The sequence below is a fragment of the Egretta garzetta genome, unplaced genomic scaffold (genome assembly GCF_000687185.1).
Source record: "Egretta garzetta isolate BGI_Z169 unplaced genomic scaffold, ASM68718v1 scaffold230, whole genome shotgun sequence".
In the NCBI taxonomy this organism is placed as follows: Eukaryota; Metazoa; Chordata; class Aves; order Pelecaniformes; family Ardeidae; genus Egretta; species Egretta garzetta.
The window spans coordinates 1,968,700-1,987,517 of record NW_009258281.1 but is presented as its reverse complement, the minus strand read 5'-3'; the positions used below and the strand labels follow the sequence as shown (position 1 = coordinate 1,987,517).

Here is an 18,818-nt window from a genome sequence, read left to right as displayed (position 1 = left end):
TAAATCTTTCTTACAACTCCTCTGTTCTCCTTGCACCCTCGAGCCTTCTTTAGGTATTCTTGTGGGTCATTTGTTCCTCTTCTCATATGGTGACAAAACCCTCCAGAACACAGTGCACAGGACATCAATTCCTTTTACACTTGCTTGGAGACTTCATCTCACACCCTGGAAAAACCGCAATAATTTTATTACTTTTCACTTGAAACTGAAGAGCTTGTCACTTAGTTGTGATTTCCACAAAGTTGTTTGGTTTGTTTTTTTTTTTTTTTTCTTTTTTTAACCTTACTTTTTCACATGTTGGGAAGCTGATACTTTGTATAGAAGTTTGTTGCTGTGACACCTATCTTACATGTTTACTGCCAGCTCATGACTATGTTGTTATATACTATACATTTTACTGCTGTAAGTATAGGTGACTGTGAAAATATTTTGATATCTTCAGCTACTTTTGTATAAGCAGTTCTGTGTGCTGTTTTTTCAGCCCATTCCAATGATTATGCGGCATAAGAGTTTCCTTGAGGCTATGAGTATTGGGTAGACAGACTGCTTAATTCTGTATATGATGACTTTCACTTTTTCTTTTCCTGGATCCTTCCAAATAGCTTGCAATTATTGACAAGAAAAAAATTGCTCGTTATTCAGAAATATTTTTTCTCTGCATCTCACAAGTAGCGGTGACGATTTTTGAAAGCTGAAATTCAAAACTGCATCCATTTGTTTTGCTTGGATGAACAGGTCACGTGCTACACTCCTGTTGCTTTGTAGGATGTGTCTTTTTGAACTCACTTTCCAGTATTAATGTTGAGATGAGTGAAATCTGGAGGAATGCTCCATGATTATGCTTATTTTTTTGTGAATGCTTCTGCCGGTCAACATGCTGTGTAGGATGGTTACAAAAAAATGAACATAAACAGGATGGCAGTGTTGTTCAATAATTTGATTGAATGTATGTGAATACATCTTGTATCATTCACCTGAAACTCCTAATTTTTTAAATTAGCCACACAGTCTAAGCTTGGTCTTACCTGTTCTGTAGCTTTGATTAGATTAGGGCAATATTTGGAAGAGGCTGCAACTAAATAAAGCCTGCTAAAGGAAAACATTACTTGCACCTCAAAAAGATTTTTCATCTAGGTGCAATAGCCAAGTTGATTTATCTTTATTTTCTTTTGTTGTCCTTTGAAGGCAAGTAAGCAGCGTGCTTTTCCCCTATGCCTTCAGAGTTGTAATCATAATTCAGTGGGATCAACATAACCTTCCCTGTAGATGTACATTTACAAAACAGGAATAGGTCAGAAATGGCTAAATTATTTGGATGGAAGTTAAACATGTGTAGTTACCTTTTTTCTTTTTCTTTTTTTTTTTCCCCAAGATTATTCTTTCATCTGTGAAAACTGAGTTTTAGCTTAAAAAAACCCCTCTACTCTTGTTTGAAAATATTTTGAAATATATTACAGTCAAATCTTGACAATGTTGACAATTTTGCAAAGAAATAAAATTATTTGGGGAAGTGTAAGGTCTGTTAATATGTCATGCTATATTCTGCATTTAAAAAGAAAATTACCCAAATAGAATTTTCTTGGCTTTTCTTCTTAACTAATATGCCAGATAGAAACATGATGTGAATTGGTACACTTACACACTCTTGAGCTTCAGAGTGACAGACCTTTCATGCACACATAAAGGCCTGAGCTGCAGTGTGTGACCTGTGCTCCGTGGGGGTATTGCTCAGATATTCAAGGCGATGCTTGCTCTTCACTTGCTGCCAGGAGGGTATCTCCTATCCTCGGAGAGGGTCTTGTTTGTGTGAAAGTCAGCCCTGAAAGCAGTATTAATAAGCTATTCCACTGAGTGTGTGGACCAGCAGAGTGCTCTGTAAATTTTATGGCGTGCACATAGATATAACATGATTGAAACCTGAAAGTGAGTTCAAAAACATGCCTGTATTGATGTAGTAATTACCTCTGAGGAGCAGTGGCTGGTCATTACTAGTATTACTAATTATTTGCCGTCTTTCCTTTTCCGACTGTTTGGATGTGACCGTTACTGGATGTGGCTGGAGTATACTTATAAGTGTTCATCTGTTTTCCCAGGTAGTATCTAAAGCAGTCAGGTGGAGACTCCAGATGACCATTGCGTCTCAGAGTTGAGGTTTCTTATGTGTATAAAAATACCTGAATAATGAAAGTGAGCGAGCATCTTGTGGCCCTTCTGGGAAACATCCAGTTTCAGATTTGATTTCCCTCTCTTCTGTGGGGTTTTAGCTGAGACCTAGGAATGTTTTGAGGTTCCTGTTTGACAGAAGTAGGGAAATAAATTGTGTGCCTGTCAGTGAGTGACCTGTGACAGCCATCTGTTTGTGACTAGGTGGTGGAGGCAGCAATTAAGCACAGCCTGAAATTCCAATGTATTTTGTCACACAATTATATATAAAAATAATATCAATTTAATGATTATGTTAATGATCATGTAACGACTGTGAACACATCATGATGAGGCCCAGGTTTTCTTGTAGACTGTAAGCATAACCATTTAATGATGATTTTTAATATGCATCATTCTCTGTTTATGGTACCCCTCTTAGGTGTTTGAGTGTAGAAATTTATGGGACAGTAGCTGTTAGCACAAGTCTGGACTCCAGCATTGCCTGAAGTCTGCAGCGTTGCCCAAGTCCTAAGTCCTGCATCTTGCCCAAGACCAAGCACCAAGTCCTGGTGCTCACTTGAGCACCAGGTGACTCCCTCTGTGCCTCTTTCCTTTAGAGGTGACCACAGTGCTTACTCAGGGTTCAGGACAGTAGGATGTGCTTGCCCCACAGTGTTCCCATAGTCACTGTGGCCTTTAAACCAAGATAAAAGGATCACAGAGCGCCTGTAAAAGTGTTCTTTTACCGATTTGCCTTATCTAGAGTCAGTGCACAGGAAGGTCAAACCCACTGAGTTGTAATTTTTCTGTTGTTAGGTTAGTTACACTCTGCTCTTCTGGAAGGTAAAAAACACTTCATTCTTCTGTTTTTTAAATCATATCTGTACAGATGCTTCGTGTTTCCTCAAGTAAATAGACCTGGCTCATAATAATGGGCTCTCAGTTTGGTCACCTCTAAGCCTCTGCCTCTTAAGCTCATTTGTTGGTTGGGAGGCAGTAGTAGCTGGCTGAGCAGCAAGAGCAGATATAGTATTTGTGTTTGCAGGATGACAGACATGTTAGAGGCTTGTCACTCCTGAGCAGCTGAGCCAACTTACCTGTTGTGCTTGGAGTTTCGTGTTCATGGATGGTTAGTTTCCATGGGAGGACAATAAGATTTCTTGCTCTGACCTGACGGGAGGCAATGCTAGTTTTTTTTTTCTCTTTTTCTCTTTCTCTTTTTTAAGCTTGAGTGCTGAAAATGTCTGTTTATGTTTTCTTCTCTGCATCCTTCCTTTCCTTGCCCACTTTTCTTTCTTCTGGCAGGAAGCAGTGTGGAGTTTGATTGGTGTGCTGTCTCCAGCATCCGCACACTGCGTCAGCTTGGCAACAAGACCGTTGTAGTGAATTGCAACCCGGAGACAGTGAGCACAGATTTTGATGAGTGTGACAGACTGTACTTTGAGGAGCTGTCATTGGAAAGGATCCTGGACATCTACCAATATGAGGTAAAGAAAAGCAGAAGCAGCAACAAAAAGCCATGAAGCAGACCAAACTTTTCAAAATTCATGTCACTAGGTTGCTTTGGCAGAGCAGCTGGGGGCGAAGGGGGAGAGCTTGCTAGCAAAAGCTGTTTGGTTTGGATCCCAATGTTGCATTTTACACATCATTGATGTTCCTAGCAGACTGCTCAATAATGAATGCCAAATAAATATTAAATTATTTTGCAAGATGCCATATTGTGCAATATTTACAAGCAGATTTAATTTGCTGCGCAGTCATTTATTGCACAAATTGTTCTGCCCTTGCGGTGCTGAGCTTTAGCACTTAAGCATATCCTTGACTTTAAGCACAAGAATTCCCCTGAAGCAGTAGAACAAGTTATGTGCATAATGCTAACATGTGCTCAAGAGCTTGCAGCCTTGCCTTTTCAGTACAGTGGCAATGTGGTGGATGTGGTCCAGCATGCAGGCAGGCAGGTCAGGAAGGGGCATTGGAATTGCCATCAAACCAAAGCATGTTCCAGTTCCTGATTCAGACATTGCACGTGTCTGTCAGGAGTTTTCAAGTGCTCAGAAGTGCTGATACCAAGAGATGGAGAGGAGTCCCAGACAGATTTCATAATGGAAGGATATTCAAGGTCAGGTTGGATGGGGCTCTGAACAACCTGATCTACTGAAGATGTCCCTGCTCGTTGGAGGGGGGTTGGACTAGATGACCATTAAAGGTCCCTTCCAACCTAAACTATTCTATGATTCTACGATATACAATGTAAACAGCTGGTCCCAATATGGAAAATGTTGATTTCTAGCTGGTAACACACTCACCTTGGATCTGTGTCTGAGGCTTTTAACGATGCTCACAGGAGCTTAATCTCCCTTGAAATTCAGTGTGAGTTCACCGTGCAACTTGCTGAAGCAACTTTGCAGAACCCAGGTCATGTTAAACTTACAATTTTTCTTGGCTCTTTTTTCCCAGTATGTGACAATTTGAGCTCATCTCCTTTATTAATGGGTTCAAGTTTCTAAAATGGTTTTATAACCTGGCTACATTTTGATCATTCCCAAATTTGGAACCAAGCAAAAGTACATCAGAACTCAAGTCCTGGTCTCTAGGCTCTGTTCTTAAACCATTTGGAAAACACTGTTTAGGAACATTTTTCAATTGCATCTTCCTACTTTCCTATTTTTACATGTTGTTTTACCTCTTCTTTAAATTTTCATAAAAACAGACCGTTACTGGAAAGCATAGATTTGGGACGGGCCAAAAGACTCTGGTGACTCTCCAGAGTCTTAAAGGCTGATTTTTGAATGCTTTAGGATTATCCATGAGGCTCAGCTCTATAAACATTGAACTCCTGTTTATCTAAGCAAAACTGAACTTCTGAACTTGGGGCGTGGAGGAAACTGGTGTGACAGTTTGTCAGACAAATAACACTGATGAAACACAGCATCTAATTACTGCAGGATCAAAGAGAAAGTAGAGATAGGTGATGAGGGAGCAACTACTCATTTAAATACGTAGTGCTAGTAATTAGCAAGTTGGGTAAGAAAAATATATGAAAAGAATAATGCATACATATTGAAACTTACATTATCCTGCTTGTCACAGCAGAGCTTGGTGACTTTGTTGGGAGGCATTGCAGATCTTAAGGTCTAATAACAGCATCTAACAACCCAGAGCTAAAGGGAAGGACTCTCTGTTGGTAATTTCCCCAGCTCAGCCAGCCGTACTCATCAGCTGGACTGTGCTCATGCTTCTGGGCATGGTTTTAGCCTGTCCTGCCTGTGAAGTAAATCAAAAAGTGATCGTGAGAGAAGGCAGGGAGGGGGCAGCAGGAACTGACGTGGTGGGAATAAAAAAGGGGGAGAAGAGAGATGATGGGAGTTTGCAGAGGATTCTGCTACTTTGACTTGGGTGTGAAAAAAACAAATCTGATGTTTGCTTTGGAGGTGTTAAAGCCATCTGTGTCTGAGCTTAAACATCCAAAGTTAGGGTTGTGCTGTCTAATAAACCCTGAGATTAATAAGAAATACTCAGCTGTTTTAGAAAACTTTTTTTAAGTAATAACAAAAGGGAATGGTATCATTATGCCTAATTTGCAGGTAAGGAAACTGAGTCTCCGAGGAGTATAGAGACAGCACAGTGCCATGCAAAATGACATAGGCAGACCTGGGCACAGACTCCAGACCCCCAGCAGAGTGTAGACTAAAATATGTTATTTGCTATATGTCATTTTTTTAAAAAAATGAGCAAGCCAAATGCTAATATCCCATTAACAGAATACTTCCTCAGGCAAATGCAGTTGAAATTCAGTCCCTACGGAAATGATCAAGTTAAAAATTCAGGATCTGATTCTGAGATCTCTCACCAATCCTGCAGATAACCATCTCTCCCAGCTTCATATACAAGGCATGAATAGTGGCGTGATTTCAGACTGATCTTTTAAATTCTCCTGCCCATTAGCCTCCTCTAGTGTTCCAGTGTTACAATGAAGAGTGGCAAATATTCTGAAAAGTCCTTGATAATTGATAAACCATAGGTAAAACCATCAGCAAACAATGGACACAACCCTTTGGCCTCAGTAGAGATGATACACAACTCCCTAAACGTTGTCAGGATTAGCAGCAAACCTTGGGCAACTATTAAGCTCAAATAAATAGGTACACTGACTTCTCCCAGTTTTTCTGATTAGATAAATTAGGCTACATTGAGCAACAAGGTTACCAACGAGACTGAGGGAGCTGGAAGCTGCCTATCACAGCTTCGCATGGTCCTATCCCAGGGACGTACTCAGCTGTCCCTTCTCTTTCTCTCTCTCGGGTCCCTTTTTACCTCTCCCTCTCCAGTTGACATTCACAGCTGCTCTGAGTCACCAGAGACTGAGCTCTGCACAACAGAACCGTGCTTTGGAGGGAAGTTTAACTTACTGTGAATGTGCAAAGTTAGGTGGTAGCCTATGAGGACAATAATTTAAAAAAAAGAAAAAAAATTCCTTCCCTCAGATTTATTGGCTTTTTGTTTCCAGAGAAGATTTTTCCCTTTTTATTTTAATATCTATCTGCTTGAGGGCCTCTTCTGATTCTTTTTCAGTTTCTAGGATCATTCTGAAACAATTCATAAAACTAAAGGAGGCTCTTAGGTACAATTTTAATGGTCTAATCTGTTTTCAAACTCAGGGAAAAAGAAAACCCAACTCTATTACTAATGACATAAAAGCAAGGTAGTAATAAAAAGAGTGATTTTTGTTATAAAGGGGAAAATAATTCTCTCTAGGCTTCTTTCACTAGATTACGTATAAAGTATATTTTAAAGATATCTAATGGCAAGGATGTTACTCATTTTCTTTATAATTAAAATATGGCTGATGACAAAGGGATATGCAGTGGAGTCTATTTCTGTCTGCTGATATTTCTCAGTGGAGCGATCCTGTTCCCTAGCGGGGCGGTGGGCTGCTCTTTGGGCAAGAGCATGCTTTGAGAAATAACAGCAGAATTTTAGAGGAAGAAGTATGCAGCAGCTGGGTCTCAATTTATGGTTCTTTTTGAGTAAAAATGAATATATGATTCTTTGCTATCTGCTTGAATAAGCCATCTCCTCTGTCTCCTTGGGGCTGGAGTCCCTAATGCCATCCCAGCTTTGATGTAGGCAGTATCTGGATTTTAGAGGCTTAGTGACTAGAATTGTTTTAAAGGAAGAAATAAGCAGCAGCTGAAGAGAAGCTGTTAGCCAGGACATTTACGTTTCAACTATGTTGAGGATAGATTGAGGTTGGTTGACCTTGGCAGCAAAGCTAGGCTGACTCGTTATCAAACAGGAACTATTCCGAGCTGCAAGAAGGGGTTTGCTCTGTTCACTGTCTGATTCTTGTCCGTGTGGGATGATAAGGGATCCAGGTACTAGAGATATGTAGTGTATTTTGGATGGGTCTGGAAGCAGTAAGGAACAGATTTTTCTTCTGAGTTACAGATGGTGAGCTCCCATGCCATGAGACAACCCCACATGGACATACTCTGTCCTTGCTCCACCCTCTACTAAAAAGGCATTTTTCACTCCCTGTCCTAAGCGCTTTCTGATAGTTGCTGTTGGTCAGCAGCAGCATGTCATCCCATAAGTGACTACATGGTGGAAAGGGAAAAAAAAAATTAGCTCCAGCACTGTATTTTAGCAGCAAATAACAATCTTGTAGACCTTGAGATAGACACCAATAGATAAGTGCTGATTAAATGCCAGACTTTTTTAGTGGCTTTTTATTATGGTAGGAAATTAACCACATTAAAGTTGAGCAGGGTTTGTACTGGCATTTATTGTCTGTTTTTTCTCAGTCACTTCTAGTCCATCCTGCTCTCAGCTTAGAGACCTGCCACTCTAAATCCCTTTAAATCCCTCATTAAGGAGTTCCTCTTCCAGGAAGGCCAGTGGGGCTAACCTTCTTCAGGAAAAACACACTTGTTAATTAAAAGAACATTGATACTCTGAAAGATAAAGCCAAACCATGGATCACTTGATTTATGTTTCTCGTTTGTTAGAGGTGGGTGAAACTGTGTAAAACACATTTGGTTCAAAAGAGCCCTTCACTACAGCTGTACTGTGGTTCTGATTCTCCTTTGGGCAAAGTTTCACCAGCTTTAATTTGAAAGTAAAGTGTCCATTATTTAATTACCCTCAATTATTACACAATCTAAACATAATTCATATCCTCATAATTGTTGCAGGTACTCTAAGGCCTTTTTTTACTCTTGAAAATTTTCACACCAGACTAGATTCTACTGGAAAGCAATAGGGGTTCTATGTAAAAAAAAAAAGCCCGTATTTGCACCTGAAGGAGGATGTATGTTTGCAAGTAACCTCACCTGTCTCTTGTTATTCATCGTTTAGTACTTCCTCACTTAAAATGTTGTGCTTGCCCAGTGATGAACATGAAATGTGCCACTCTGGCTGGAGGATGCTGTGCCACCTGTCCTGCCCCATCCGCTTCTGGAACCGAAGCACTTGCAAATAACCTGCGTAGGAGTGAGCATATACCATAGTTTGGCTGAAATACTTGTTACTATTGAATGCACTACCAGAGATGAGGAGCTAGTAAGAATAATGAGGATGAATTAAAATAAAGGGCTAAGTCTATCCAGAGTAATTCACCACCACAGGCTGTCTGATGGGTTGGGCTCTGTTGAACTATACTCTGCTTTGGTTTGTACAGGCCAGCAAGGGGTCAGCAGTGAGCACTCCTTAAAGGCTGGCATCTGGGGCTAGGAAAGGATGTCTTCTCAGCAAACAACGAAAACAACAACAAACAACCCCAAACAAACAAAAAAGAACTTGCAACTCTCTAGTAAAAAAGAGTTTGTGTGAATGTCTGCTACTCTGGAAGTCTCTGACCATAAGTGTGGGAGAGGCTATTTTCTTGGAAGAGCTGGTCTTGAGAAAGAAAGGGGACCTAAAACATCCTGTTTGTTCATGCTACTGTGTCCAAAGGTTGCAGCAGGGGGGTGGTAGTGGGCTCAGTTGAAGTGGTGGCCCCCATGTTCACATGTGTAGGAGAACATGGGAGGGAGACCTGACCCCACTGAGCAGAGTTTTCAACTTTGTTGTGGGGTGTGAAGTTTTTATAGCGTGGCACCCTTCCTCTGCAAAGCAAGGGAGCCTGTCTCGCCTCGGTGCTTAACCTCACTGGGAAAGCAGAAGCACCTAAACGTGACATGTAAACAAGGTAACAAAGGTCTGTGGTTCTAGCAGAAGCTAAAATCTTGGCTTGATGTCAAAAGGCCTGTGAACACTGCAGATTTCTTTTGTTTCCTGGGGACAGTTACTGCTGTCTGTTGAGTGATGTCAAGGATACTGCTGTTTTGGAGAGGCTACACACTCTGAATCCCATTTTTTGTTCTGGGTGCTTCTAGATCAGCACAATTATTATGATCTGCCTTTGCTCATAGTAACCTGGAAAGTGATGTAATCTAAATATTGGATTCTTTGTTATAACAGCTCTTAATGTGAGGCTAACTTGGACATGACTGCTCCTTTCTCTCTGCCAACAGGGATGCAGTGGTTGCATTATTTCTGTAGGTGGGCAGATTCCCAATAACTTGGCAATGCCACTGCACCAGAGTGGAGTGAAGATCCTTGGCACAAATCCTTTGCAGATTGACCGGGCAGAGAATCGCTCCATATTCTCAGCTGTTCTGGATGAACTGCATGTGGCCCAGGCTCCCTGGAAGGCAGTCAGCACACTGGTAAGTTGGGATGTGCATCTGGGAAATTATGAAGTAGCTGGGGATTGTTATGAACTTCTGCTCAGGGGAGACTGATTTACTGATATATTTCAAGATTCAAAAGACATTTGACAGTTTTTTACTGCTGTTGATGAACTTTCTGGTCCCAGTAAAGTGATGCTATAGCATGGAAACTGGAAGGGAAGTGTCTTTAAGTCACCTTTACACAACATGGGGTATATACCCAGTAAAAGTTAGCACCACTGTCAGGCTACTCTAGTTTATCCTACTGACCTTGAAAACTATTCTAGCAGGTGGAGATTGCAAAGGAATAGAGATGTGTTGGCACTGGTCTTTTTTCCTAGCAAAGCTCTATGGACAGGGAAGGTATGAAGATGAGAACTCTGGAATGGCAAAGTCGCATATTATGTTCAGCCCAGGCTATAGTCCCCTACTCCCCAATCCCCACTGCACCCCTGCCAATCTTAATGGCTAGAAAAGTGAAAATGCAGTTAAAGTTGAAATTTTGGTATGACTTTAAAATATTTTCTTGTTCACAGCATGTTTTTCCTCCCTTTCTTTAGAGAGATGCAGTTGAATTTGCAAGCTCTGTGAGTTACCCATGTTTGCTGAGGCCTTCCTATGTTCTGAGGTAAGGCTTAACCATCAGAGCTCATCAGGTTGGGAATATGAACTACAAAAGCCTCTTGGAGACAAGGGAGAGTAATTTCAGGGAATATGTGGAAAACACCGTGCTAGGTGCATGCAGCATAAAGCTGCCCGTCTTAACAGGTGCAACAACTGCTCAAACCAATAAAGGAAGCCAATGGATCTCTTATGACCATCAGGCACAGATCAAAGGTAGAACATAATCATAAGAATGTCTTTTTCATATCTCAAGGCCAAAACCATGAACCATCTGTGATATTCCTCAAGGTTCCTGAGACTACTACCTGTACAATTAAGCCAGAAGATTGTTTGCCACGAGGAAAAAAAGAAGGGAACATGCTGAGGCCATTTTTTGGGGTTGGCATCTGTTTTCAGAAAATGACACTGCATCTTTTGAATTCAGCTTCTTATTTGCTAAGCTTCTCTGCTTACAGGCATGTTTTATGTCCCTATACTGTGTGGCAGCTGCTTCTCTTTAAATAGACTTTGTACAGAGCTACACATTTCCAATAGCTAGACTTTTTGAAGAAGTTACACCAGCACATACACACAGCAAACTTACACATTCTGAATGATCACTCTTCTCTGCAAGGCATTTCTTCATAGCCGGATGACTAGGCAGAGAGAGGCAGTTTGCTGGGCACAGTTTACAAGTGGAAATAAATTGAAGACAGGATCCTTTTCATATCAAAAAGAGACGCATATCAAAATGAAGAGGCACAGTATTCATTTTCGGGGAGGAAAAAAAATCTTTTTATTTAAAAAGAAGAAAAGGAGAATGATTTCTTGTATTTTCAACCCTCAAGGAAATATCCTTTAGAAAAGACTGCTGAATGTGACTTTTCTATCCAGTTTCTGAAGCTTGCAGTGGGGTTGCAAAGCCAAGTTAAAAACCAGCGCTCAGATCAGGAGGATAAGTTAGGAACTGCTCCTGATGTAATCCTCCAGATTTTTAGGGAACGCTTCTTTTAGCCTGTTGTTTCCATCTGTATTAAATTCAGTATAGGCCCTTTCCATTGTAAGTATTTGCTAAAGGGGGACTTCAGGGAGAAAGATGAAATTGAAGGATGTAAAACTTGAGGAAATAGAAAGTGAAAAGCCCTAGCACAGCACACTGCCTGGCTTCTATTTACAGAACAGCAGCAGGTCCACAGCTAGAATTCTGCATCCTTTGAACAGATTTGGCCTTTAATATTTGCCAGTTGCCTTGGAAAACTAAATGCGTTTCCCCACTACTTATGTGCTGTGTGCACCAGCTCACATCCTCAGTGGTGCAACTGACATGGGTCCATGGATTTAATTGAACTCTATCGATTTACATCAGCTGAAGAGGTAGTTCGATAAGTATAATCACCTAGGTACTTGTGTCTATTTATCTTAGGCTAAAGTGACTGATTTTGCAGGATGGATCCTTCCTCCACTTTTTCTCACAGTCTCTGTGGGCTTGCCCACCGAAGCAAAGGGGAAACTGAATGTCAGTGGTGGAAGTTACCAGTGTAACATCTTTTTTAGAAGATTCTTGTCTTTAAAAGTGACCTGAATCACTGGCTCTTGACCCATGTTCTCCCAGATCCCCTTCTCTGATATTACTAGCAGCTACATTTCAAAGTAGCTTTCAGATACAGTATTGGTATCTGCTGTGCCCATCCCTTAAGACCTATGATGTTAGGGGAGTGGCACAGCAAAATAGCCAGCAAAGAATAGCCCATTTTCATCTGCATTTACACTGTTACACCATCACCACTGGCCTGTGCATTCCTCGCTTATGTCACTGATGAGCAACTGGGCTAACGTGAGCAAAGCATCTGTTTTGTCCTGAGCTCACAAGCTAACCTGCACGTATGGTGCAAGTCTGGGTCCTTGGTGAGGCTATCTGGCTGACTAGCCATCTCCTCCAGCTTTGAAGGGGGAGTTTTAAAGGCTTGGGTCAGAAAGGGGATTGGACAGCAGTCCTGAGGCTATACAATGGCAGTTCTTTATTTGATTCTTCGTTATGGTTCTGGATATCACCTGTCTTCTCTGGGATGTATAATCCCCTCTCTGGGGTACCAGCTCTGCCTTTCTTTCAGTCAAGAGTGGAGCAAGTGGCTTGAGTCAGAAGCTTGCTTGGCTAGTCTGTCATATAAAGGTATTTGGCAACCCTGTGCTGTGGCATCTAATGCTCTGATATCTCCCTTGAAGTCATGAGGGAAGCTGACCTGTTTTCTTTTGTTTGCCATTCTCATAGTGGGTCTGCAATGAATGTAGTTTTCACTGAAGAGGAAATGAAGAATTTCTTAGCAGAAGCCGCCAGAGTCTCTCAGGTACCAGCCTTTGCACTGCAACTACTTTTTCTTTTTGCATTTGCTGTATTTGTTTCACCTCTAGTCCATCTCTTTGTTTCTGTATTGCATCTTTTTCACTTTTCCCCTTCCTTGTTTGGGGAGGAGCCAGTGAAATTAGAGTTTTAACCCTCAGTTTGTTCCCTAATGGGCAGACCATGGGAGCCTGTGCAAACATCCTTACTGATACCACTGAGATGCCCAGATGAAGCGTGGACAGCAGTTAGCTGTTAAGCCATGACACTGTTGTACCCAGGCATCCCTTTCTGACCAATTAATTATACAAACAGACATAGGGTCATGGGCTGGGACCCTTCCTACCCCATCCAAGCTTGCTAGTAGCAGGTTATGCCAACTAGCATAGAACTGGTAGCATCTTTCACTCAATTTCTGAACTCTTTTGCCTGACTACTTTGAACAACTCTCTCACCAATAGCTTTTTCTTTTTTTTTTCTTCACCCTTTTAAATGCAGGAATATTTGCAAGATTTTGCTGTGACATTTAACTCTCCAAATCATGTACTGAATTCCATTTTCCTCTGACACAGAAGCAGGACTGCTACCTGCTTACTGTTAATCCAGTGGGATTATTGATCTGCAGAGTATGTAATGCAGAAGATGAAAGCTCTGGTTTCTGTTTTAAATGTTTTTCAAAAGCTAATTTTGGGATTTTTTAAAGTGTCCTTTTTTCTAGCAAAGGGAAGGATTTGGTCTAGTATGTAGAAATTTAGGCAAGAAAAATCTGAGCAATTTCTCAAAGACATGAATGCTTCAGAACATAGTAAACAACTGTATTACATCTATACCTTCTATCAGTGTTATTGTACAAGGGATATTCGGAGAGATGAGAATATGGGAGGAGAAGAAAGTTAAATGATCAAGGTTGAATGAAGAACATACAGAATTTGAAGTCTGACCTTTCAACAGGTTCTAAGCTTGGCCTCACCTTTTGGTCTGTTTTCTTCTGAGGGTTTTTTCCCCTTGTTTTGAATGATCACTGTTCAGAACAGTGCTGTAGCACTATAAACACTACTGTCACAGGAATCTCGGAGTTAAAAATAAATAAGTCAAAAAGGAACTCTCTGAAAACACAACTGTTATGGAAGCCAGACACATTACTACTTACTTAGCGGATTTCTTAGGTGGTTAAAGCTTGAACAAGAACAAAACCATGTGGTTTTTAAGTGTGTGAGGCAAATGATGAAAGTTTAGCATGTCAGCAAGAAAAGATGGAATGAAATGGAGATACCTTGCAAAGTAATAATATCCTGAAGGATAGGTTAATATGGAGGCAAGCGGACCACTTATTGTCATTTTTGAACAACCTTAAAGGGATTTTTGAGAGCAGGAGAGTACCGCTGTTACTTCCATCAGAAGGAATTACATAATTAATTCTCAATAGACTTAAGAGGGTCAACCTGTGGTGGAAATCAGCTCCTCAGCAATGCTCAGCCTCCCAAAACACCTAATTTCTCTCTGTAGTTCATCTTAAGTACTCTGCTTTCCCACACACTCACACAAGCAGACCAGGCAGCAGCCCTAAGACATGTTCAGTGGGACAGATTGCTGCTGGGTAGCTTTGTGATGGCAATGGATGCCCTAAAGGAGCCTGAAGCCCAGGAAAGTGACCCTTGGTAGCTTAACTTGTCACAGCTTGATTGACTTGAATTGGATAATGTTCTTCATTGCTGAGAGGTCTCATCCCTGGTACAGGACACCCTGCTGGGAGTTGGAGTTGTAGAGTCTTGGCAATATGTGATGTATTCCTAGGAGAAAGAGTGGATGTTCCCATGGGATCCTTATGATGTCCAGTTCTGCTACACAAACGAGGGACTGATGCTTGCTGCAAACATGACCAGTTGCACACCATGAGTCTTTGAGTGCTCTGGCCCTGATCCTGCAGAGGCATACACTAGATTTACGTAATAAATTTTTGCTACTGTAGTCAGACTGCTAAGGGAAGAATCCTTTCTTCATCAAATATTTTTATGTTGACAAAAGCCATAGTATAGTTGAAGCTAAGGTAGCAAAAAGCAAACTACAACAAAAGTACTGTATTCTGCTTCTAAGTTAGGGAGTTTGCTTATATGCTTTTTTTAGCCTAGCCAAAGCTTTATGGCCTGTGACTGGTTGCGCAGAAGCTAGCAATATTAGTTATGAGCATACAACTGAATATTAGAATCTTTGTGGGACACACGCTTCATTTTTTTCTGGTTACAAAGCCCTACCTAATTCTGCTCCACCCAACAGAGCATCTCCAGATAAAGTGCCTGACCAGTGTTGTCCTGTTGTTTTGCTGTTAATGGTGGTGTGTCATTATGGCATTTAAGTTGTCAGTAATGTTCAAAACTTATTCTGTGAGTTGAGACAGATTGGAGTAAACAAGGTTGTACGCACATATAAAATCTTCTGGTGAGAAACTGCAGCAAAATGGAAAGTTACAGGACACAAGCCACTAAATTTATGAAACAGTGTAGGCTGTGACATTGTCCTTGCCTGTGAATTTACCCTTGCACTGATAAATGTAAGGAATTGTGTCTTGTAACTTTTGGAGTTGCTTTATATTTTTTCAAGAGGAGCCTTTTGAGCATGCACAGACTGTCATTTATTCCATTTTATTCTCTAATAAATAACAGGCAGTTAATAGCGGATGGGACAGGTAAAATGTTGAGATATAAAGCTGGCCTGGAAGAATGTGGATTAGATTTTTAACCATCTATTGGAGCAGGTGGCTGGAAGGAGAAAGCATTAAGGAAGAGTGAGAAGTGTGTACTAGCATCCCAGAGATAAGCAGGAAAAGGAGGAAGGAAAACCGTGTATACCAGCCAAGGACAGGTTGTTCCTGGCCAGCTATAATTAGTGGCAACTTCTCCCTTGGGAGACTTAAGAAACCAGGCAGAGAAATGAGAAAAGAATGGATCTGTTGCCTAAAATATACGACTTTTTAAAAGATCAAACAGTCACTACACAAAGTCATCAAGTATGTCAAGAATCAACTGCTCTGTGAAGCAGTATGTCCAGTGAGGTGACTGGGAGCCTTGGAAGAAGAATTGAGGATCTTGGAGGTAAGGAACACCTTTGGGAGACAGAATCAGAGGTCACTGGAGCCTTGCACATCCCACTGTCTTCTTTCTAACACGGCCTCCTCTAAAAGCTCTTTGTGGTTTTGCCCCAAATTTCCCTGTCATGGTGACGTTATGGAGGACTCAAACTAACGCAAGAGTGGCTTTGTGGAAATCATGCCAAGTTTCCCCCCATTATTTCTTTGCAAAGTTCACTCATCTGTGGAAATAAGGATATTAATAGATTGGTCTTGTGGGATTCTGCTTCCAAAGCTTTTCCAGTGATGAATAGTGGAGCACTTGGATGGTGCCCAAACACTCTCAAATAAAAGCTTCCTTCTTTTGTCTTATCTTGGTGACAGGATCACCCTGTGGTACTCACTAAATTTATTGAAGATGCCCGTGAAGTGGAAATGGATGCTGTAGCCAAGGCAGGAAGGGTAAGAACTTTGCTTTTCTTTAATATTAAACTTTTTTTTCAGGATTGGAGATCTGCAAAAATGTTTGGTTTGAATGATTTACTATACAGCCATGGATTCATGCTAAGAAGAGTAGAGAAACAAGAAAAGATGAATTCATCTTGAGTTCAAAAACATCATGCTTGAAAAGCTCAACCTACCTTATTGTATACATCTACTTTTTTTTTTAAGCATTGCTTAATCATATGAATGAATCCTTTAAAATATAAGTTTTACTGGCTTCACAAATTACTTTCATTGGAATTGTATCAGCATATGTTACAACGCTACCACAGTTGTTTTATTATTACAACTTCACCTTGCATTTCATTACTGATCAAAGACAGTTCTCACAAAAAATCACAAACTTCTCATTTAACAGAAGTATCCTGTTTTCAATCTTCATTTTTAACCAGCAGACAAGATCACTTTTTCGGTATCGAGGTAGTGTGCCTTGATGCAGTTCATACAATTTAAATCCTTAGGCCTGAATTTCCTCTGCTTGCTTTTCTCCATGATTAAAACACCACAGAAGAGTGAAAAAAGCATATATACAAATTAAGTTAGTCCATACTTGTTTCTGTTGAGGAACTTGGAGAGCTGGTTTAATGCTTAACTAGCTTTTATCTTCTGAGTCAGTGTGTGTTAGAGAGAGGAAGGAAGCCTTAGGGTGTCCAGGTCATGGTAGGTTTTCTCATGTTCGCAGTTTGCTTAACCACGGTATGAAAGACACTGACATGATCTCCTTGTTCACATGCCTCATGTCTGCTTCAAGCCTATTCTCCCCAAAATTTTGGGAGATCACTTTTTTTTTCCCCCTGTCTGTATCCCCTTTTGGATACAGCTCTGTTCAGGAGACTGTGCTAGGCTGTACTTAGCAGAGGGCATGGAGATGGTTCATGAAAGAGGGTGAGGTGAGTAACTTCTCTCTCATTACTCTGTGCAGGTTATCTCGCATGCTATTTCAGAGCATGTGGAGGATGCAGGTGTTCACTCTGGAGATGCCACTCTCATGCTACCCACACAGACTATTAGCCAGGGAGCTTTGGAGAAGGTAGGTGTTTGCACAAGCACTGAAAAGAGAAAATAAGAGTTTGAATCTGCTTTCCCCCTTTGCTGGGGAGAATTTAGAGGAAGAATTCAGGAGAAATCAAACCACCAATGTTTTTTAAAGGCCAGTGTGATATGTACATATGTAGGATGTTGCTGTGCCCCCTGTGACTGGCTAAACTACACATAGGATCATCTGAACTGTATCCCATTAATTTAAGTAGTAGATGTATACACTCTCAGACCCATTGGATTTTTTTGGTTTCATTGGTTTAGGACCAGCAACCATGTCAGTAGAGGAGTGTCTAATCCATATATATGCCTTTCCACTTCTTCTCCCACAGTCCTTAAATAATGAGAAGACTGAGGGGGGATCTCGTCAACGCTTACAAATATCTTCAGGGTGAATGTTACGAGGGCAGAGCCAGACTCTTCTCAGTGGTGCCCAGCAACAGGACAAGGGGCAATGGGCACAAACTGAAGCATAAGAGGTTTCAGTTGAATATGCGGAAGAACTTCTTTACTTTGAGGGTGGCAGAGCACTGGCACAGGCTGCCCAGGGGGCTTGTGGAGTCTCCTTCTTTGGAGATATTCAAAACCCACCTGGATGATGTCCTGTGCCACCTGCTCTTGGTGAACCTGCTTTAGCAGGAGGATTGGACTGGATGATCTCCCAAGGTCCCTTCCACCCCTTGCTATTCTGTGATTCTGTGATTAGATCAGGTGTATGACTTTCTAGCTGCCTGCCTTTTCTGGGAGGGGTATCAGGATGAATGAACCTCACCTAAACTTGACTTTTACCCCTTTTGAGAATAAATTTAGTGATACAGGGTTAGTTGTGAAATTGCATTTTCTAAATGAGATGTGCCATCCATTGTGATACCATCCTGGAAGGGATTTGCTTGGAAGCTAACAAGAGTTGTAATGCAACTGTAATGCAATCTGTGCTCCAACTCTACAAGAATGTCCAAGGCTTTGTTTCTGAAAGCAGGCATCTCCTGGAGCAAAGCTATTCAAATGCTTCTACTGAAATGGCACGTGATTTCTTGACAAACCTAGAAAATAAGACCATAGTGTTGTCTCCCAATTTGTTCCAGAGTATTTCTGGTGACATACCTCCCACTGATTTGTGATGGGATAGTCATGTTGGTGAAAGGCTCTTGGGACACTTGTAAAACCGAGTAGATAATCTCAAATGGCAAAGCATCATTATTCATTACTTCACCAATAAAGGTATAAAGGCTCCAGCGTGCACTGTAGGAATTGCTACAGGGCAGGCTTTTATTATCTCTTTCTCCCGTCTTTCCTTGCTTTCTCACACATATTAACGAAGCTGCATTTTTACTTCTGCCCTCAAATGACACTTTGGGCTCTAGATTACCAGGCAAATTAAACATATTTCCTTCTGAAAGATAATGCTGTTGCC

General features: G+C 41.1%; 1 protein-coding gene across 1 annotated transcript in view; it reads left to right on the top strand.

Annotated features, from left to right (window-relative positions):
• Positions 1-18,818, top strand: part of CPS1 (carbamoyl-phosphate synthase 1) — a 93,678-nt gene that overhangs the window by 59,448 nt on the left and 15,412 nt on the right. Inside the window, exons 25-30 of the mRNA XM_035891962.1 lie at positions 3,451-3,632; positions 9,660-9,854; positions 10,418-10,485; positions 12,730-12,805; positions 16,247-16,324; positions 17,289-17,396. Of these exons, the coding sequence (XP_035747855.1) occupies positions 3,451-3,632; positions 9,660-9,854; positions 10,418-10,485; positions 12,730-12,805; positions 16,247-16,324; positions 17,289-17,396 (707 nt within the window). The remainder of the gene's footprint in view (positions 1-3,450; positions 3,633-9,659; positions 9,855-10,417; positions 10,486-12,729; positions 12,806-16,246; positions 16,325-17,288; positions 17,397-18,818) is intronic.